Source organism: Xenopus laevis, chromosome 3L (genome assembly GCF_017654675.1).
Source record: "Xenopus laevis strain J_2021 chromosome 3L, Xenopus_laevis_v10.1, whole genome shotgun sequence".
Taxonomy (NCBI): domain Eukaryota; kingdom Metazoa; phylum Chordata; class Amphibia; order Anura; family Pipidae; genus Xenopus; species Xenopus laevis.
The window spans coordinates 85040320-85064041 of record NC_054375.1 but is presented as its reverse complement, the minus strand read 5'-3'; the positions used below and the strand labels follow the sequence as shown (position 1 = coordinate 85064041).

General features: G+C 35.2%; 1 protein-coding gene across 2 annotated transcripts in view; it reads left to right on the top strand.

Annotated features, from left to right (window-relative positions):
* sema3c.L (semaphorin 3C L homeolog) overlaps positions 1–23722 on the top strand; it is an 87468-nt gene that overhangs the window by 46074 nt on the left and 17672 nt on the right. For both annotated transcript variants that reach the window (XM_041586545.1, XM_018252700.2), the window contains 10 exons: positions 386–546; positions 1781–1843; positions 2932–3051; positions 6812–6902; positions 9531–9650; positions 10290–10432; positions 14895–15009; positions 17162–17231; positions 21578–21722; positions 22315–22537. In XM_041586545.1, coding sequence (XP_041442479.1) covers positions 386–546; positions 1781–1843; positions 2932–3051; positions 6812–6902; positions 9531–9650; positions 10290–10432; positions 14895–15009; positions 17162–17231; positions 21578–21722; positions 22315–22537 — 1251 coding nt within the window. The remainder of the gene's footprint in view (positions 1–385; positions 547–1780; positions 1844–2931; positions 3052–6811; positions 6903–9530; positions 9651–10289; positions 10433–14894; positions 15010–17161; positions 17232–21577; positions 21723–22314; positions 22538–23722) is intronic.

Below are 23722 nucleotides of genomic sequence, written 5' to 3'. Positions count from 1 at the left end.
ATGCTTATGTCTGTCAGTGCCTCCGCTAATTTTGCCTATATACGTATATATATATATATATATATATATATATATATATATATATATATATATATATATATATATATATATATATATATATATATATATATATATATATATATATATATATACTGTATGCATATATATTATATATATAATATATATATATATATATATATATATATATATATATATATATATATATATATATATATATATATATATATATATATATATATATATATTAAAGCAAAGCCAGTTATGTGCAGTTCAAACGTCCTCATAGTGAAGTCACTAGTTCCAATAATGAGTCCAATCAAGAAAACAAGTAACAAGTAACTAATTTTGTTTGTTTTTTTTACAGAACTTCAAGAAACTAAAACCTCTGAATACTACAGTATATCCCATAGCCCATTGGATTACAGGATTTTATTCATGGATGAGGATCAAGACAGAATCTATGTTGGCAGCAAAGATCATATTTTGTCTTTGAATATTAACAATATAAGCCACGATCCTCTAAGTGTAAGTTTCTATAATTCTCACATAACATATAAATACTGTACATGAAAAATAATAGCAAAAAAACTATGTTTCACCCTACTGATTAAATTTGTGAGAAAGGGATATAGTTATACTTTTATGAAAAGTATAAGAAAGAACTAGTGCATTTGTGGATCTCCTTTTTTAATAAACTATAGTGACAAAGAAGTCCATCTAAATCTCATTTGATTGCTGTATTGCCATATTAACAGGGCAATGTCCATAGAGGCAGCAGACCTCTGGGGCTTTGGAGCACACAACACGCCCAGTGGATTCCTGACTGATATATATAGAATATTATTATATGAGTTTCCAAATCAGGTCTTCATCTGCTATGTTTGTGTGGGCCAAGAATAATTTGCTATGGACCCACTAAATTATAGGTATAGTACTTTATATCTGTAAATGATAAATAAAATGATAAATGTATGTTTGCAGAACATTTATTGCAGGACATGTATTTATTAAAGCTTACACATATTATAATACATGCCATTCTGTTAAAAATGCAATGCACAATGATGGAGAGCTCAACCTAATCCCAAAATTAACACTTAAAGTGCAGGGTGCTTTGAATTGCATTAGGGTCAGTAGAGTAATTGCCAAAAAATCCGGATGCACACCTTTTTGTTAAAGTTGTATCAAAAGTGGTTTATTAAGCCCATATACATCACAAAAGGGCTACGTTTCGGACCCTTCCGGGCCTTTTATCAAGCCTGTTAAAATACAGCACCAAGCCCACAGATGTTCTATTTAATATTTATTGTTGAGAGTCTGCTTCCTATTAGCAAAGTGCTTCCTATTGCTGCTGTGACTGAAGTGTCAGCTTTTCCCATGCTTTTTTGTGACAAATGTATAATTATCATTTCTAACATAAGGAGCAACTTACTGTCAGATTTCAGAAGGAAGGGAAACTTAATCACTAGTGTTAGGCTCTCCCAAGCTTATGAAAGTGTGAAAGAAGCACATATTGTGTAACCTCACAAGGGATGCGTTACAATTGTTTTCCAAGTGCATAATAGTAGCATATGGAATGTGAATCTGTATATTACATGAGCTTGTGAAAAAAAAATAAACCCTCTTCATGGAATAAAAAGCTTTTTCAACATATTTTGTTCATAAAAAGTATACACTTTCTGTAAACTCATATCAATGCATCTGCCGATTTACAAATCTTATAAAAATATTTATATGCGAGTTTTTTATTTTTCTGTAGGTTTTCTGGCCTGCTTCAGCTAGCAAAGTTGAAGAGTGCAAGATGGCTGGCAAAGATCCCACAGTAAGTCAGTGAGGAAAATACTTGTCTTGTGAGTCAGGTTAAAGTCTAAGGAACCAAACGAAAATATGAATTGGAGCTGTTGGCTGCAGAATCATAGCTGCACATTTTAACACACTGTTACAAAAAAACCTGCTTATATGTCTGACCCAGCTCTGACTTTTAGCAACCAAAGACTGCAAATGGATACCCTGGTGTGCTACATAGTTTCACTTTATATCATCGTCATGAAAAGTAAAATCTTCAACCTTCCCTTATTGATTTGCCTTTCCTGCCATAATGTTTGTATTCAGTGATCTGGAGCCCCAAAATGCAGTGTCAAAATGAGTCACGTATTACTATTATTTTTATTAATCTTGGTCATTAGATTAGTCCATTCATGTTTCAGCTTCAATATATATAACTAGTTTATAGGAGTCATATTATGTCAGGCTCATAATTTTTTATAATATCCCCTCTTTCTTTAAATGTATTATGCCCCAGAAAAAAGTAATAATGTTTTACATTAAAAATGTTATTATATCAAAGCTGCAGAGAGATCCTCTGCTCAGTGTCTAAGCTGAAATGAGAGAAGGTGTGTCCTTTTATTTTCACACAAGAAGTAGTCATAGCTGTGAGTGACAAGCAAAACTCTGCTTTGGAAGCTTAGGTCCCTCCTCTTTTTGCTCTCATCCTGATCAAACTGTGCTCCTGTAATTCTCATCCCAGTTTTACTGTTTCCCCAAATCAACTATTAGATCTCATTCCCAGCAATTGTGACTGAGAAAAACAGTCTCTATTAGCAGTAGCTCTTAAAGACTAAGATGGCAATGGTGTTGCCTTCCTGCTACCAGCAACAACTCCCCTCAGCCTTAGATTGAGCAAATTGTCATTTTCTCTCACTTTGAGGGCTGCCGCCTGTATAAAACTGTTGGCATGATGCCATGCTGCCTGTTTTGATAAAAGCAGGATCATGTATAATGAATGGAAATGACTGGCCACACACCATTATTAAAACTAAAAGAAAATGTTTTTACATTTGTATATATATCTATATATAAAATACTAAATATCAGTTGGTTTATTGTTACTTTAATTTTTTTATTTTTTAGCATGGCTGTGGAAACTTTGTGCGTGTAATTCAGAATTTCAACCGAACACATTTGTATGTATGTGGCAGTGGCGCATTCAGCCCTGTTTGTACATATATCAATAGAGGCCGTAGGTCTGAGGTACAGTAAGTGCTGATTTTCATTTTTAAGTACTATTTATATACTGATTTGTATTATTTTTAAATCTTTTCAATCATTTCATACTAAATTATTTTCTTATGGTTTTACACTGAATATTACTGTTTTAGTGATCATCTCTGAGAAAACAGTGATGTCTTTGTAGCTGGTGGTGTACATACGTGCAATTTTATACAAAGATTAACATTGTCCTGGGAAAAACTTGGTGATTTATTTCACTGGGGGGTACTTGATGACTTACAATATCCTTATCTTTTACAATTTTTCATTTTATATAATGGTTTGCATAACAATATCATCATTTAAACAAAGTGATACTGATTGGTTACTGTAAAAATCCATTGATTCGTGTATAACTAGAGTTGCTGTAAAAAAACCTTTCTGGTCCACAAAGCTGCCCCCAGCCCAATGGAACCTGCTTGTCAGGTTGGTTTTCTGTCTGTCATTCTGGACTTGTTTTGCATAATTAAATAGTTAATAAATAAATAAATAAAAATAAATAATGAAAATAATTCTCCATCCTATGAAAGGAAGGCACCACCTCTATCTCCCAGCATGACCGATGCAACTGCAGAGTCTTTAACCATGTTGGAGTGTCAGCTCAGGTTAGTATAGCTGAGCTGGGAGCAGCTTGTTTTGGCCAGAAAGATGTTGGTGCCCCAATCTTGGGTAATACAAAAATGCCCACATACTTTGTATGACACTACCTGATCATTGCTTGCTTTGCTTTTTTTTTTTCACCCTGAAACTTAATTTTTGTTTTGCAGTAAAAGTAAATATAACCATGCTGGCAGGGACAATGGATAATATTATTAAAAGCCATAAACTCATATGATTAGCAAAGAAGAAGCCTTTAGAAGACAGAAATTTGTTTGCTAAGATTTGTGCAGGAATGTTAATTGGAATGGAAGAAAGGTCAGCTTAGCCTTACTCGTTTCGTGTTACATACACTTATTCAGGCCTATCACTAAGTGTGTGTAACATGAAATGCGTAAGGCTACGCTGATTTGATAATAAATATAAATAAATATTTTAATAAATATTTTACTTATTCTACTGCCTGGTGGAAGATTGCATTTTTAAGTTCCTGCTCTACACACACTGTATCTGGTTTGAACCACTGCAGACAATCTCAAACCTTTTATTGTTAAACATTATTCCTGTTGGCAACAGGGTCACAGATATGATATAGCAATATGGCTAAAAATATGATTTGATACAGTCTTTAACTTAAACATACTGTTTTACTGCAATTTAAGTCAGTGGAAGGGGGACATTTGTATTGTATGTTAGCTTTTGGAGTTTATATAACGTGTGCCATATGGTAAAAGGTATAAGCAAAACTAGAACACTTTTGGGAGCAACACATCTGGCAGTCTAGGAAAGCACAATTCATTTTTTTCAGGTGGAAGAAATTTGATTTAAATATTACTGGGGAACTATATTATGTAATTAAGGTACATTTAGCTTAAGGTGTATTGGAATTTTAGATAATATACCTTCAAAGGTTAAATGTTAATCTCATTACTAACATGCAATAATATAGTTTGCCTATACAGGATATCTTCAGGAAATAATAATACAGGATATATACAATTTCCATTTGACTTTAAATCTTCTTTCATAATCATATCAGAATGAGATATATCCAGTAGTACATATTACTTTACAATACAATGAATAAAAGTGGGAGTTCATCTTAAAATTTACTTTAAGTACACCATAGACAGTGGTATTCTTAGACAAACTACAGATACTTTTTTATGTAGTTTTAAGATATTTTTTAGGCAGGTAGTTTTTAACTAGTGTTTTTATTTTGCAATTGCCTTCTTCGCCAAGAGAACTGAGATTGTTTCACTGATTCTGACAGCCAAGCTTAGTTTAAATTATTGACTGAAATATGAAATGGATAGGGCCATAATTGAAAATATGTGAAATTATTATAATAGTGATTTACCTTGGGATAAATCTTCTTCCATGATGGAGCAATAAGATAGAAGCCCACAAAGCGCCCCTGGAACAGGTGAAGCAGAGAGGGGCGTGACTGAGGGACGAGTAAGCCTATGGTGGGAGTTGGTGCTTGGCATTATGGGGATTGTAGGAATGTTGGGCTTAAGCCATAAATAGAATGGGTGAGAGGCGGGAAGCCAGTCTTACCTTGGGAACAGCAGGAGGAGCATCGTTTCCCGCCCGCCCGATAAGGAGGGTTGGGAGTTGAGTCGCAGTGGCGTAGTGGGGCTCCCCTAATGGGTAGCCGAGAGGGCGTTGTAGTGTTAAGCTGAGAGGGACCTGGGGCTAGGCTTGGGCACAGCAGGCATGGAAGGAAGGGATGGAGGTTTAGCCTTAGGTTGGAGAACAGGGTTGGTTAACAGGAATACTGTAAGTTATTACAAGTTATTGTGAAATGTTATATACAGCCTTCGATGGCTATTATTTTACAGATGTCAACACATTATTCATTTGGTTATATGCAGCCTTTAGTGGCTAATGTTTTATGCATGTTAACAGGCTACTCAATGTGGTGATAATAATGAGATTTGTTTGGTGGTTATTTTAATTAAGCTTAAATAAGGTTAAGAAATAAAATAAGCTGCGGCCTTTTTCACCCATAATTATTGTCTGGAGTATTCTTGGGAGTAGGGGTGTTGGGGACCGACATCGAGTCATACGTAAGTCAAGCATTTTTAATTAAAAAAAAAAATCTTAAATCCTAAAATGCAAATTGTATCTCGGCTTAAAAATGCCTAGATCATGTCAAAATTTAATTCTAAGATGAATATCCCTCTCTTCCTGTGTAAAGGGAAAGTAAACCTCTCTCAAATATCTGATTTTAGCCCAAGCACAAAGGCCCCCAGCCTCTTCCCAAGCTGTATCACCCACATGTACCCCACTTAGCTGTTGCCCATTGTGCATCCAGAAATGCAGAGCTGTAGATCACTTCTGTTTCAGCCTTGTCTTTGTCAATAGCAAGCAAAAACGTGCTCACTATGCCAATGCCAAGACCCAAGGCTGGGAATAGAAGTGATGTGACCAAAGATGGAGTGCAGCAACCCACCACACAGTGGTTGAGGAGAGGCTGTGCTGTGGAGCTGAAGGTAGAATCTCCAGGGGGCAAATTTACTTACCTGCAAAAATTCTCCAGCGCTGGCTTCGCGCACATCGCAACACTTCGCCAGGCTTAAATTCGCCTGGACAATGCTAATTCATGAAGATCCGAAGTTGCTCATACGGTACCGAATGTGTGCGAAGTTGCGCTAGCGAAAATATGATCAGCAGTTCGAAGTTACTCTAGTGTTGGCTAATGTGCATACGGCGTGCAGTTAAAGTACAATGGCATTTTTTTGGGACTTAGAAAAAATGTAGACAATTTCACAAACTCCTATCTACTTTATTGCACTTCGCCTGGTCTGAGGTGGTGAAGGCAAGTTTGGCGATAGAGGTAACTTTCAGTAAAAACAAAAACTTTGCGTAGTAACGCTCTTTCGTAGAGCAAAAATACGCCTGGCATTAGAGTGCGAGGTTACGCTAGAGTCTATCTCATTCGCTAGCGTTATTTCGCCAGCACCCGTTAGTAAATCGGGGAAGTGCCGAAATGACGTCACGCCGTTGAATTTTCGCCAACGTTCGCCACTTCGCCCTTTAGTAAATTTGCCCCTAGGAGTTGCTTCCTCTTTTATTAAGCAATATATTTGTTTAAAACTGCTGCATTCTAAATTCTCATAGCATTTGTTCTATCTGATAGGATCGTATTTTTGCAATTGATTACAAGAATGAATCGGGCAAAGGACGCTGCTCTTTTAACCCCAAAGTGAACACCGTTTCAGTTATGATTAGTAAGTATAACATTTAAAAACCATGTTTCTAAATAATTTAATTTGTAAAATGATCAGTCTACATTCAGATAGCTTCCAATTGCATCAGAAACAAACATAATCCATTAACCTTTCTCAGTTTAGGAAACTTCATTTATCTTAATTGCTTATCTTAATTTGATTTTTTTATGAGTGGCATCTAATATACTTATTACTCTGAATTTGTTTCTCTGAAAGATTTGGTGTTTATGAAATTTCATTATAGATTCTACTGCCCTGTAGGGCAAGAGTTCCATTCCATATCAACAATGCATCTCTCATGTAAAGTTGACCAAGCTTAAACCTGAAACACTGTTTTGCTGTTCACCAATCTCTTTAACGTTTCCTAATATGGCCACCCAAATTGTGGGCCAAACCAGGCTGATCTCAGGCCAAACAACTGGATCATTATGAAATATTATTCCTTTGTTCACAACTTTGTGTCCTAATAAGTGTGTGAAGCACCATTTTAAACTCAATTTTGTTTGTGGCTCTTATCTTTCCTTCCTAGTGGAGATTAGGGAAATTAGCTGTGCACACACGAGGAAAGATTTTTATGAATGCTCAAGAGTATGGGTTTCAGCAAAATGATTGCAGAAGCTGTACTGGAACATCATAAATCTGCCTCTGTTAGTGAAGTATTGGCTCATTTATTTAAGAATTATTTAATGTCTTAACATGTTTGCTCATCTCTTTTGACATTGCATTAGAAAAGTGTAGATTAACCAAATTATAGAGCATATTTGCTGTTTTTAAAAAGGGCTCAATTTTCTGTTTTGTTTGATTCAACACTTGAAGACTCAATTATTTTTTGTGTCTGTTTGGACAAGTTATTGTGGTCTCGTCATTTTGGCCTGTACAACACCACCAGCAATGCTTTGTTAGGGTTTGGAAGCCTTCCAAAATAAACCTATACGGAGAAACTGTGTAGCCTCACAATGCTAAATTTTTCTGCAATCCCCTTCCTCAAGAATTTTCATTGCATCATGAGGTAGTGCTTTGGGGCACACCCCTCCCTCAAGCAGAAAAATGCTTGCGGAAGGGGAGTGCCCCAAAATGTTATATCATGATGCCATAAACACACATAAGATGACCATTTTGGACCAAGGTCCAATGACCACATGTTCTGTGCAGGCCTATCTAGAGAGGACTGCATCATAATCTGATATTGGTTCTGGACCCCTGCATGGGCTAATAAGCTGTCAGTCATAGGAAAGAGTGGGCCAGCAGGCAGTACTGTGCATAGATGGCCAGCCTCACACCCATAATGTACAGAACACACTGTACCTGAGTATTCAGATCTGTTCACGTGGATTGGAGCAGTTGATTTTATTTTTCTTTTATAGAATTATGTTCTTCTTCCACATAGAGAGTTAGTTGTCATCTTTATGGCAAAATTAACTTAAAATGCATACATTGCACTGTCCAAAGCAGTTTCGGGGCTCCAAAAAAACCCACCAAAATATCTTGGAGGTTCAAATCGTAACTGAACACAGTCCAGATGTAAATCAGTGACTGGGAAGCCAGGGTTCAGCACAAATGATGGTGCTATTCTGTTGACCATAAAAAATTAAATATAGATAGCAATATATAGACTTCAACTGATATATTCCATAGTCTTGTTCTCATTAAATTAATAAGCTTAATAGATGACATTACTTACTAAGAAAATAGTTTCCATTTAACAGAAGGTCACTTCTTCAATAACAGAGGATAGCAAGCAGTTACATTTAACAAGATTTATATTGATTAAACAAAACTGTTGCAACGGCTTGTCACTTCAAATTCATGTTATTTTATTATGAAAGGAAATCTGACAAACTCCCTTCCATGATTTTAACTCATTTATCAATAATTTTTCTCCGAAAAAATCGGAGTGAAAAATCAACACAACAAAGTCAAGCGTTAATCCAAATCATACGATTGACTCTCTAAATACTTGATTTTATTGAGATTTCGTTGCAAAACCTCAAATGTTTTGGAGTATCCAGTGCAGATCACAATGTCAAAGAACAACTTCAGTGACATCTGCCGTTGACTTCTACACAAAGTATATTTTCGGATGATAAATCTCTAAAATTTGAGGGGTTTTTCTCTACCAAAAATTCGAGTTTTCCCTCTAAAATCAATCCATACTTCTAATTTACAAAGTACCTTAACATGGTAATTTTAAAAGTAGGGTTTCGGCCAGGATTCGGGCTTTTTCAGCAGGATTCGGATTCGGCCGAATCCTTCTGTCCGGCCGAATCCGAATCCTAATTTGTGTATGCAAATTTGTGGCAGAGAGGGAAATTGCGTGACTTTTTGTCACAAAACAAGGAAGTAAAAAATGTTTTCCCCGTCCCACCCCTAATTTGCATATGCAAATCAGGATTCGGTTCGGTATTCGGCTGAATCCTTTGTGAAGGATTCGGGGGTTCGACCGAATCCGAAATAGTGGATTTGGTGCATCCCTATTTAAAAGTATGTTACCATATCTACATTTTAATATAGGAATACAGTGAATAGGGATTGATAGATTAACAAATTGAAATCTTAGTTTATGGCAACGTTTGTCCACAATGTAAAGCAAGTGATGGCTTCAGTCATTTTTCTTCCTCTTTTCAACAGATGAAGAGTTATTTTCTGGAATGTATATAGACTTCATGGGCACTGACTCTGCCATATTCCGAAGTCTCACAAAACGTAATGCAGTCAGAACAGATCAACACAACTCAAAATGGCTGAGTGGTGAGTCTTTCAACATTTCTGCTCATCTTAATAAATGTGATAGTATTCTGTATTGCACTGTAACTGCAGCTTATTTGCAATTCAGCAATAAAATGGCATAATGGCAAAAATTATGTAGGGTTTGTGTAATTTGACTTGATTTTTCAACTCAAGTGTGTATGAGAGGGTAATTTAGATGAAGTGATTTAATTTGCCTGCTGTGAGCAATATAATCAAAATAAGGATGAAATTAATAGAATGGTGCTGGATCAATTTCTGTATCAGTGCCTCTGTAGAGTTTCAGACAATTCTACATCATCAAAAGTCCGATACATAGTTTATTAGATGTGGCTAATATCACAAAGAGTAGATTAAGTTTTGGTTGCTCAGGCAGTTTTGGGTACATGCAGGTCAGGTTTAAAAAAATAGATAAAATCCGAAATATCTCTTTCTCCCTTGCTTGATAATGAATGACATTGAGGAGTAAATTGTTAGTGTTGTTCCCTAAAATGAAATCATTTACATTTCCTGGCAGTGCTTTTTTGAATTTCTGTCTGACAATAGTGATCTGTACTCCTTGTGTGTATGTATTGATATACAGACATTTGTTTAAGATCACTGTAGATTGTAATTAAGGCTGTTCATATTTTATTTAATCAGAGCCAATCTTTGTGGATGCACAGCTACTTCCAGATGGAACAGATCCTAATGACGCAAAGGTTTATTTCTTCTTGAAGGAGCGACTGACTGATAACACTGGGAGCACGAAGCAAATACATTCCATGATAGCAAGAGTCTGCCCTGTAAGATGTCTTTATTCATTTATAACAGACTGTCTATAATCTAATAAAATCTAATAATTATAGTAAGTCTGTTCTGTGTAAGTACATTTCCTGTGCCTGTTGAGTAAGGGAATGGAAGACATAAACTAATAAACAGGTTCCTGACTGCTATGTGTGCATTTCAGATATGAGTCAGATTTATACTCATGTTATTTCTATAAATAAATTCTATTATTATGGTGGTCTATGCTCATTCAATAAACCAGAGGCATGGATAAAAAAAATAGTAACATTATCCTTTTTAGAATATAATGGATTAATGACCTTGTCATGCCAGAGCAGTATTGCGTTAGCATTGTAAAGGGTTAACACCGGAGACATTTGGTTTTGGGTTCACAAAGAGACCCTTAATTAGACATTTCCACGGGGAGGCTATGCAAAGTGTATCTATATCTGCTAAAGTAACAACAATTACTGAGCGAAGATAATTGGCTATATTCAAGGGTGTCGCTACTTCAATTACCATAATATAAAACAAGAAACTCAATAGGACTTCATCCCCCCGAAAGCCAGGTAATAAGAAATTTAATTGGTAGTATTGAATATAATTAAAATGGCGCTGTTTATTAGTCAACCATGCCAACACATACATATTAAAAACACATTAAAACCCTAAGACTCCTGTTAGATGAGGGGCCCCTCACTCCTGTGACACAAGCAATTATATAACAAAGTAATAATGTTATCACAATATTGTAAATAATAAATGCTGTTTGTATTAAACTAAAAGGTCCGCCAAAAATTAGTACAATGTCCACAAAATATTGTCACTCCTATTTGTGAGCTTGATATACTGTATGTATACTGAAAAGATTTCAAGGAGAGATACATCAGCTGCAGACTAATTATGTATGCACCATTGTGATTAAGCTTGCTTCCTCAACGATGAGTCTTCATTATAAGTCACTCAGTATGCGCCTGGGGAGAGACTATTGCTGAAATACTTCTGTTCACAGGATCAGAGAGGGGCCCCTTCTTCCACAGGGGCCTTCACGTCTCAACAGCCGTTTTGCTGTCTCTTGACAAAGCTACGCTGAGAAGCGAAATGGCTGTTGAGAAGTGAAGGCCTCTGTGGAAGAAGGGGCCCCTCTCTGATCCTGTGAACAGAAGTCTCCCAGCAATAGTCTATCAGCAGGCACATATTGAGTGAATCTGAGAGATATGCTGTTCGTTGGATGTAGGTCTTAACGGAAGTTACAGCGGTGTATTGAACAGTTGGCATTTGATATCAAGTTTATCTATATCACATGGTGGATAAATATTGGCATTATGTGTAATGATCTTATTCAACCTACTGTTAAGCATTGAACTATAACTCACACTCTAGAAAATGTTTGCACCTAAGGATACAAGCAACACACTGATCTTACACTGAAGTAATTAGAATATTAATATAAGCGCCATAATGGGATTTTTTTTTAGAAATAGGAGACCAATATTCGTATACAAGACATCTGTGACTTATATTTAACACTCATCCTTGAGGAAGCAAGCTTAATCACAATGGTGCATAAATAATTAGTCTGCAGCTGATGTATGTCTCCTTGAAATCTTTTCAGTATACATTAGTGATGGGCGAATTTATTTGCCAGGCATGGATTCATGGCGAATTTTCGCATTTTGTCACCGGCGAAACTGCTGCGAAAAATTTGTCAAAGTATGTTAGCGTTTGTACATTTTAATGTAGGGGTACAGTGAACAGGGATTGATAGATTAAGAAGTTGAAATCTTAGTAAATGGCAACATTTGTCCACAATGTAAAGCAAGTAATGGTTTCAGTCATTTTTCTTCGTCTTTTCAATAGATGAAGAGTTATTTTCTGGAATGTATATAGACTTCATTGGTACTGACTAGGGCATATTCCGAAGTCTTACAAAACTTGTTATCTACAAAAACCCCAAGATCCTTCTCATTTAAGAAAACTCCCAACACACTTTAGTGTATAACCTGCATTTATATTATTTTTGCCAAAGTGCATAACCTTGCATTTATCAACATTGAACCTCATTTTCCAGTTTGCTGCCCAGTTTTCCAACCTAGACAAATCACTCTGCAAAGTGGCAGCATCCTGCATGGAACCTATAGTTATGCACAATTTAGTATCATCTGCAAAAATAGATATGTATGTGTTGGCATGTTTGACTAATAAAAACATCACCATTTTAATTATATTCAATACTACCAATTTAGTATCTTATTACCTGGCTTTTGGGAGATGAAGTCCTATTGAGTTCGGAGTCACACCATTTGGGCAAGGAAGCCTGTCCAGTCAATTCTTTTGATCAGTTGATCAACAAGGAAGCTGCTGGGGGGAATTTATAAGAAAATGTATTGATTATATGCTCTGTCATAGGATTCACATTTTCATAACTCACATATTGGTTATGAGGAGGTCACATGCTTCCTAATGGTACCAAATAGGGCCAGCCTATACCCACCAGTTAGGAGGGATGGTTCCTGGTGAATGGGAACATCCCAGAACATCCTCATGTTTGGTACCATTCTGATTGCCCACTTATGGATCACCCCATGCTCCTGTTTTCATTATAATATTAGGTGCTGGCAAGTCCCAATATTATATTGCAGAAAACTGGCATAAAACCCACAACCACTTACAGGGGGTCATTAATCCTGCCACTCCTACCTCATGTATAAGGTAATGAGGGAGGGTTGGGGAGATTTAACCATGACAGCTCATACTTTGGGGACTCACCTTTGTGTGAGTATATGCCCTGGTTTCCAACTCTTGTCTCAGGAGGATACAAATAAATTCTAGCATGGCATGTAAATAGGGGTTCTTATTGTTTTATTCCTTTTTATTTTACCTACTGTTTGGGGCTCATTTACTTAGGGTCGAATATCGAGGGTTAATTAACCCTCGATATTCAACCATCAAAGTAAAATCCTTCGACTTCGAATATGGAAGTCGAAGGCTTTACGTATTAACTTCCCCATAGACTAACATTGATGCTTGGTAGGTTTTAGGTCGAATAGTCGACCGATTTTTAGTTCAAATCGTTCAATTCGAAGGCAGAAGTAGCCAATTCGATGGTCGAAGTAGCCAAAAAAATACTTCGAAATTCGAAGTATTTTTTATTCTATTCCTTCACTCGAGCTAAGTAAATGTGCCCCACTGTATTTCTGTATTTTATGTATGTCTTTTTGGTAACAACCTTTCTTTATGAATGCACTGTTTTCTTCTGTAATATTAAATATATATTTTTTGGAAGTTTTGTCCTCGTGCGCTAAAGAACTCATCTCCCATATGAAAGTTTGTGTCTTAGTGTATTAACTCTGTATGTGTGGAAAGGGAAAGTGACTTATTTACTGTATATGCTAAATAACTAGTACGGCTAGCAGGAAAGTGTATTTGAATGTAAACTAACCCTTTGGCTGCTGGAGTGCTTGTTGAACTAGTAGGATCTTACCCTGACTATCTATTGTAGGAGAAAGTGATGCATTGGTGTATATTGAGTTATTACCTGTTATAGAGAGCAGGGGAATAGTCAAATTATCGCCTGTTAATGATAGATGTTGGAAGTGAATGACTTTTCTGGGTGTTGCTATGTTTTGGGTTGTCTGATGTTAGTCTAACCTACATATAAGTTGACTGAGTGTAACCCCTTATAGCCAAACCCAAAAGTGTTGTTTGGCTGAGAGTGTTGTTTTCATGATAACTTTGAAGCATTGAAACATGAACTTTTATCAAATACATTTATAGTAGAAAAATTGCACTGTAGTTGTTTTAACGTTAAATTTAAATTTCCTGTATTGCTTAGCATTTACTAAGGGAGTCATATTACTGCTGTATATCTAGACTATTATTTTACATGAACGCAGTCTTAGTATACTTTATGTATTCTGAAGGAGAAGGCAAAGCAATTAACTTGAACTTTATTCAGAGTATACTGAGTGTGCATACCCAAGCATCTCATGTTACTCATGTGGCAGCTGAATATGGCTTTTAGGCAATTTCTCTTTTAAATAAAATGTTAATAATTTTAATAAAAACTAGACTTCAAATGTTTGCTTTAAAATGGCTCTGCAAGTGGTAAACTGCTGGTGTGCTTCAAACGTAATCAGTCCATTTGATTTGCCTGAAGCTCTCACTAGCACCACAGCTGTTATTCAGTTGCTCAGTAAATGAATACTCTAGGTATTACTTTCACCATCTATTAATGTACTTAAATGATGTGGGCAAAACATAACCTCAATGATAGTAATGTAGAAGATCAATTCAGCTGCGGTGGTCACTTTGTGACCCCTTAATAAAGCTGTTTGGGGAAGCACAGGGATGCAATTTCAACTGCATCTGTTGGTTGGCTTGCTTCTTCTGGAAGCACTACGATAATTTTATCCTCCATAATAACAGTATCTGAAATATTCAGTCTAATATCAGCTATGGGGTTTTCTTTTTTTTCAGAATGATATTGGTGGACAAAGAAGCCTTGTTAACAAGTGGACTACATTTTTGAAGGCTAGACTGGTATGCTCAGTGATGGATGATGATGGAACAGAGACTTATTTTGATGAATTAGGTACGGCCGTTTAACAGGTTAAAGCAAACCAGAATCTCACTAATTCAATTAAATAAGGTTGAGATTGCTATTTCAGATTACATTACTTTGGGATAATCAGTATGTTACCTGATAGCTCCTATTTTCTGTTAAAAATGCACATAGGACCTATAGCTGATGCAATGGAGAACTCACAGAAGAGGTAGTATTTAACATTCTGAAGTGTAGTCTTAAACTAAGTGCACAACCTTGACTACTGTCCCCATAGGAGTCCACAGGTGTTTACATCAGGCTGAAAAACACTGCAATGTTATTCAGTGCTCTGGTGTGTCCCACTGGCTTTATACTTTTCATAGGGTGAAGACACACAGAGCTACAAGTAGCAGATTGTTGTTGCGGCTACAAAAATAGACAATGCTGATAATTTACTTATAATCTTTAAGTAAAGTACTTATAGTCTACATGTATTTTAACAGAGGCAATTCTCAGTATTGTCTATGGCAGGATATTTTCTGGTGTTTTGTAGCAGTGACAAGTTGCTTTTACTAATAGATCTTGGTGTCTTGAACAAGTGAGTAGTTGCTTACTTTTTACATATGGATGCCTCTCCATACCTGTCCAGTTCCACAGCTAACCAAACTGCCCTCAGACTAGTCACCTTAACTCAGTGTGTGAGTTTATAGCAGTAATTCCCTTAGCAATGCCCTGATTGCAGGATTAATCAGTTGCTCTACAGAAAACAGTTTGTGTTGCAGTGGTGTAACTAGATGTTACTGGGCCCCACAGCAAAATAATTTTAGGGACCTCAAATCCAAAGGTTGTCCTGTTTTATCAACATATATTAAAATTGCTCATTAATTTGGGCCTCATGGACTCCCTATACCTCCTGGGCCCCACTGCAGCTGCAGGGGCTGCTTCTTCTGTAATTACACCCCTGCTGTATTGCTTTTGAACTGTTCAGGTGTGCCTGAGGCACTTACATAATGCTGTAAATGCTGAACAGTAATCCATCATGTATTTTAAGTACCTCATGACTGCACCTGTATGTAGTAAACATGCGTAAAATAAATGTTTGTGCACGTTGAATTTGGAATTCAACTTTAACACTCATCCCAGATGTAGTGGTTTCTTCTTCTGTGGTACCAAGTTCTATTGATGCCCAAGGTCCTGCCCCCACCACTGGCAGTTTAGCGTTTTAAGCTTTATAATGTACATGGGGTGTGGGGTGGATTAGGCTCATATGGCATCTTTTAGCTTGCGTTCCTGTCTTATGCAAAAAAAACCCTCTTATGTCTAATAATCATCACCAGATACAGTAGATAACACATTCCCGTATAAGCACTTCTTCTCAAGTCTAAACAATCCACATTTGGTCAACCTTTTATGATAATTGATACCTTTCATAACTTTTTACCAGCTTAGTGACTTTTCTTTACGACTTTCTCTATTGAATTAATATCCCATGTAAGCACTGACGTTTGCTCTTGATATTCTTGATGAGTAATATCCACTTTTCTTTGCTGAGGAGAGAATAATACATAGACTGATCACTGAGGCCTATTCAATAAACATTATATTGTATGGCTCTGACACTAAGGGGGTTATTTATCAAAGCTCGAGTTTTAGAGGTTTGTTAGGTTTTTTATACCTCGAATGAACTCACAACTTGAATTTTTTCTAATTTAAGAAAAAACTAATGGAAAAAATTGGAATCAGTGAATTGAGGGTTAAAAACCAAAACTGTTTTCTGCAGGAAAAAAACAGAATTGCTCAAATTAATCGAGTTTTTGAGTGAAACCCATCAAAAAAAAAACCTGAACATCATGAAGGCCATTAACACCTTCAAATGGTTCAAGGGACCTCTGACATGCCTTTGACAGGTTTTAGCTGAGGAATTTTCAGATTTAAGCTATTTTTCTTACAAAAATCTTTTTTTTTATAACAGAAAATTTGACTTATTTTTTTACTTAAAACTATCCTTAATAAACTAGAATTTTTCAGGAAAACAGAACTCAACCTATGATAAATCTGCCCCTAAAACACGTTTTGAACTAATTTTGTGAACCAGCACTTTCAGCTAAGATCAGCTTGCACTTATTTATATACTCATTTAAATATAAATTGTTGATCTTTTCCTTTTTAAAAATGTTAAACTATATTTTCTGTTATGCAGAGGATGTTTTTCTAATGGAAACAGACAATCCTAGGACTACACTTGTGTATGGAATTTTCACAACATCAAGGTACTCAATATTTTAACAATTTGCATAAATGCATTATATATATATATATATATATATATATATATATATATATATATATATATATATATATATATATATATATATATATATATATATATATATATGGGGCAATCATAAAAAGTAAAAAGTGTCACCAATTTATTGATACATATAGAAATATATATATATATATATATATATATATATATATATCTATATTTGATTGCCACTGAATGTCTTCTGGTTTATCTGGTATAATATACTGTGCCTAAAATTGCCATTTTATTCTTATATAACTGTATATATTTATATACAGTATATAGCTGTATAACATTTAACAATTAGTCAAGCTGTATGCAAGGATTTGAAAATGCTAGTTTCAGGTATGTTTCTGTTGCACACACCACAGTGCTCCTTTTCTTTACATATTTATTTCACAGTTATACAATATATGGATATTACGGTTTCAAATTCAAAACAGTGTGACTAGACAACAGTAAACACTTAAGTGCAGCTAGATCATTTTAAGGATCTGAAGTTCCTTTTCAGGAAAGGCTTTTAGAAGTATTTAAAAGGTGAATAGAATAAAGAATGCAGTGGCAAGTTATGATAGGAAAATGATTGGAAACAATACACAATTATTAGATGCAATTGTTGCATTTAAAAACAAAATAAAAGCACCAGTAAAGGTGGTTTAGAAGTTATTTCTTAAGGAGGGTTTTGCAAGATACTTTTATTCAAAAGGGAAACTCATATGACGCAATACATGGCATTCCCTAAATGGGTGTATCATGGCAATGCAGAAAATATTTTAACTATGTTAAAAATGAAGTAACGATTCTAGAAGATGATATGGGCTGGGCGTAGTTGGCATTTGGAAGCTAATGCAAACACTCTCTGTTGTATTATATTTATATAACACATGTAGATATGTGGTATGTATACATGTGTGTATATTTATATATACAACTTTTTTATTGGAAACACCTTAGACACAGAGGGCATTTCTCATAGGAGCGATATGTTTTTTAATCCTATCTCTATTTTTACATCCATTCAAGAGACTTTTGTCTCTTGAATAAGTTTGGTGGTGACCTTAAAATGTTTTAGTTTTGTAGGAAGCTACATATTGTAAGCCAAGACTGTTCCATGGAAGACTGTTCCATGGTGGGTGGCCTTCCTGCTTAGCATATAGCAGTCCTCCCTTATAAGCTGATTTTTTTTCTAGTTAAGAGATTTATCCCTTTCCAAAAGCTCAGTTTTCTTTGGCAGTTATTATTGCTCTACTGATTTATACATTTCTTAAAACATTATTTTCTTAGAACGTTCATTAGAATGCATTATAATAATTTGGCATCATATTATTATTAATTTTTTTTAAATCATAAAATGTATCCAGTCTGTATAAATGTACATTTTATACACATATTCTACTTGAAAGTCACATTGAGGCTGTCTATTAACATTTTCTTTACTCTATACATTTTTGCTTGAAAAACAGAGTGTGTGTTAGCCAGTATGGTAATAGAGAGGACAATGTCATCTTATTTTCAAATGGACTTGGGTGGAAGGATGCCACAGCAATCCAAAGCAACACATAATAATTCAAAATATTTTTAATTACTACCAAGAGGTATACATAAATCCCCCACCCCAGAGCAGCAATCTAACATGCCTGATTTAAAGAAAACTTCTTGAAAAGGGTAGATAGAATATAGTTCCTACAAGCGTATTTTGCTCTATGGGCTTTATCTGTTGAAGAGAATTATCAGCACCATTTCACAGTTATAAAATTATGTTTATTTGGAGAATAATTGACCAAAGCTTAACAAAGATAAATAGAAAGTCTTTAGTAAAAGAAAAAGACCTGAGTGTTAGGAAGTCTGGACCAGTTGGTAGCCAGTAGGTAGGATTTCCTTTTGCTATGTAAACCTTGGAACATGTGGATTTAATCTTAAGAGATTTGTCTCTGAATGAAACAAGTGAAATGGTGAAAAGTGAACACTTTGAAAATGGGTGACTATTTAGGGTTTTTGTACAGCGGTTGTAATATTGCCAAGAAAAAGTATGGATGAAACAGAAGGTTTAACATTTGAACTAATGTATGAGTTTAATAAAAATAGTCTATATGTTTCTTTGTAGTTAAAATTAATGGTAATAAAGAAGGGTAGCAAATTTAGGCAGTTATAATTTCTTATAGACGTTAATGGGCAATGTAATAAAAGTCTTATTTACCCACATTTAGTTACCTATAGCAACCAATCAGCTGACCGGTGAATGGGACCAAATGGTTGCTATGGATTACTAACAACATTTATTACAGTAACCAATTAGGGGCTTCTTAAACAGGAGAAGATTTAGCAAAACTTGGAAACCCTTCATAAATATCTCTCAGCACATCTTGTGTGCTCATTGCATAGGTTTTTTTCACAGAGTTTTCTCAGGCTTTAATGAAAAATAATTTGAGATTTCTTAGGAACTATTTCATTCTTGTTTTTATTGGAATTATAGAAAGGTTTCCATACAAACACACTGTTTTTGGTTTGAATGTATCTCAACATTTTTGCTCCTGATATTTATTTGTGGAAAAAACCTTTTTTGGAATGATGCAAGAATCAGTATTTGAAAAATCTCAGTGTGAGGGAAAAAAACCTACATTTGCTACATTTTAGCGTCAACCCTAAGGGGCAAATTTATCAAGGTTGAAGTGAAAATCCGAATTTTTTAAATCGAGTTTTCAAGTTTTTTTGAGAAATTCAACTAGGGAATAGTTAAAATCTGATTTGAGTTTTTAAAAATATTCAAATTCGATTTTCGAAATTTATCATGTACGGGCCCTTTAAAAATTGAAATGAAACTATTCGCCACCTTAAAGGACCAGTAACATAATCTTTTTTTTTTTTTTTTTTTTAAATTGTTTCTTTTTATGAAAAAAAAAAACACCAAGGGGCACATTTATCAAGGGTCGAATGTCGAGGGTTAATTAACCCTCAAATTCGACCTTCAAGTTAAATCCTTCAAATTCGAATATCGAATTCGAAGGATTTAGCGCAAATGCTTCGATCGAACGATCAAACGATTCGAACGATTTTAAGCGATCGATCGAAGGATTTTTATTCAATCAAAAAAATGTTAGAAAAGTGCTGGGGAAGGTCCCCAAAGTGAGTGTAATGCCAAATGAGTGTAATGCCACCTTAAATGTAGACTATATAGTAGTGTGTATAGTAGACATTTCCTTGACAAAGCAAAATACCTTGTTTTTTGTCAATTTTATAACACTCAAAATAAAGCTGGACATTTTGTGCTAAAGACATTTTTTTAAATTGAAAGTATTTTATTATTTTTAAAGCTGAGGCACACATTTCAGAAATGTAAATTACAATACTAATAAATGGATGTAAAGTGTTTTTATATTTCAGTGTTGACTGGTGCATTAACAAATACTGTATAAAAAATAGCAGGGGTATTAGAATGAAAAATCATAATATTGGAGTATGATTGTTATGCGCTACGGTTTGCAGGAGTAAAGTGCAGACATAAGAATGCATTACTTAATTTTTCTATCACAAAATTAAAGCAAAGTAAGTACCACAGTCCACAGTACTGTTCAACATTTTCTGGAATTATAAAACACCATGAGACATAAATTATACAGCACCATTAAAGTCTTTGTGGAATGCAGTACATTTAAAAACAAAAAAACTCAAACTTCCCTGAATATTCAGTCTTACAGTGGAGTGGATTGTTTGCTTTCAATAAAAAAAATAGTTTTTCTTGCACCTGAAAACCTGATTTATAATGCTTTAAATTTAGCTACAATCTTCTATATTAAGATAAATATTTGCAACAATTTGCATCTATGTGTTATCTGGTGTAAACTAAGGCCTTATATACATAAACCCATACACCATCTACAGATTAGTCCACCCTATCCTTGTCATACCTCCCAACTGTCCCGTTTTTAGAGGGACAGTCCCTCTTTTGACAGCTCAACCCGCAGTTCCTCGTTTGTACTGGAAAGTCCAGTTTTTCTCTGCAATGAACAGCCAGAAAAAGAAACACAGTTTCTAACTTAATTGGCTTTTTGCAGACAGCCCAGAACAGCCACAGCTACAGATAAGATACTTTTGTAACAATTTCGAGATAAGCAAATAAATAAGTGTAACAATATAAGAAAACAGGTCCTTTGGGAAAAGAAAGAATCACATCTTAAAGGGCAATTCACCTTCATTAGCAAAACTGTAATAACCGAAAAAAAACACAAATATGTTCAAACTTTCATAACCTGCCAAATGTTGCAGTATTTTGATTCAAATGTTCTCTAATATATATTTTTATGTATTCAGTTCTGTATTTAAAGGATCTGCAGTTTGTGTTTACCACATGTCAGATATCCAAACTGTATTTAATGGACCATTTGCACACAAAGAGGGTCCAAATCACCAACTGATTCCATACCAGGGTAGAATTCCATACCCAAGGCCTGGTACGGTAAGTTACAGAAATATTTTTGTGTTTTTGCAAATGTTTAGCAGTGTTTTATGAAGCAGGCTTTAGAATCTCTTGCTCAACAATACAATTAACACAATGCTTACTATTTCTCATCACATTCTGAACTGATTCAGGTTATTAGTAGTGATGGGCGAATTTATTCGGCATGCGTAAATTCGCTGTGAATTCCTGCGATTCGCCGCCGGTGAATAAATTCGCAAAACCGCCGCAAAAATGTGCGCCGGCGTCCAAAATAACGGACACCGTTTCGTGAATTTTTTCGCAATTTCCCAGGAAATTCGCTAATTTTTCACCAAAGCGAAACACCCCAAATTCGCCCATCACTAGTTATTAGAGCTTAGCCTTGCTTGTTAAACCTAACAGTTCTGAGTTCTTAAAATAGTTGTTTCAATAAGTAGAAACTTAAGGTAACCAAAGGTCATTTGCATCATAATGTTAAAATATTATATTTCCTGTTTAGTTTGAAGAAGACCAGTTTAAATTAAATTTAAATTAAATTTTTTTTTTAAAAAAAAAAAGTAAAATTTTAAAAAGTTTAAAATTAAAAATTCTGTTTTTGTGCTTGTTTTAGTGTCCCGGAGGTGCATTCACCCCAAATATGAGATCAACTAAAGAGTTTCCAGATGATGTTGTAACCTTTATAAGGAATCACCCTCTTATGTTTAACTCTATCTATCCAACACTTAAGACGCCGCTTCTTATAAGGACAGGAACTGACTACAAGTTTACTAAAATAGTTGTAGACAGAGTTAATGCAGCAGATGGGAAATACCATGTCTTATTCCTTGGAACAGGTAAGAAGAGAAATAAGGAAGAAATAAGATATGCTGTATTACTATTGTAGGTATATTTCTTGGTATAATTTTTTAAGGAACAACACAGCTATACCAAACAGTTGGGGTTTTCCCATAGGGACTTGAATATGTATATCATTTGTGCAATGAAAATTTACTTTAATTTACTATATGTATATTATATATTTTTGCAGATGAACAGGATTTGTTGGATACAGCAGTTAGTTATAGGCAGAAATTGTATTGTATGTTGTTAATTTGTCTACCATACTTATGACCAGATATTATGACCATATACTTATACAGGTATGGGATCTGTCATCCACAATGCTCGGGACCTGGGGTATTCCGGATAATGGATCTTTCCGTAATTTGGATCCTCATGCCTTAAAGGAGAAGGAAAGCTACCAAGGCAGTTTATTGCCAATAGATTAGCCACAATAGTGCAAACTGTAACACTATATTTATTCTGCAGAACGCTTTACCATAACTGAGTAAACATATCTAGAAGCCCTCTCTGTTTTTTTAGGATAGCAGCTGCCATATTACCCTTGCAGTGACATCACTTCCTGTCACAGTCTCTCCCTGCTCACTCATAGCTCTGGGCTTAGATTACAGCAGGGAGGGGAGGAGGGGAGAGGGAGAGAGGAGCAAACTGAGCATGCTCAAGCCCCAGTCCTGGAGGTTTAAGCTGAAGGCAGGAAGTCTGATACAGAAGCCCATGTGTAAACAATAGAAGAAAATAAATGCTGTGTTTCTTTTGACAGAGGACTCAGAGCAGCATTACTTTGAGGGTTTACTGGTGTATTTATATAGACCTTTCTGATAAAGCTTACTTACTTTTAGCCTGGAGTCTATGGGAGATGGCCTTTTAATAATTCAGAACTTTCTGGATTACAGGTTTCCGAATACAAGATCCTGTGCCAGTTGTATGGTTGTTGGTTGCTTACTGCAGTGCTTACTATTTGTGTTAATTTAGCCATAAAAGTGCAAGTTATATTGTTGAGAAATTATTCCCTGTAATCTATTGGGGCTTCCCTTAACTTTATAATTATTGAGTAATTCTAACATAGGGAAGAAGGGAGGGGAAACAGTGGATACAATGGTATGTCAATATAATATTGCAAAAACAGACATTTGATCAAGGGAAGATTCTATAAAAGCATTCAGAGGTATCATGAAGGT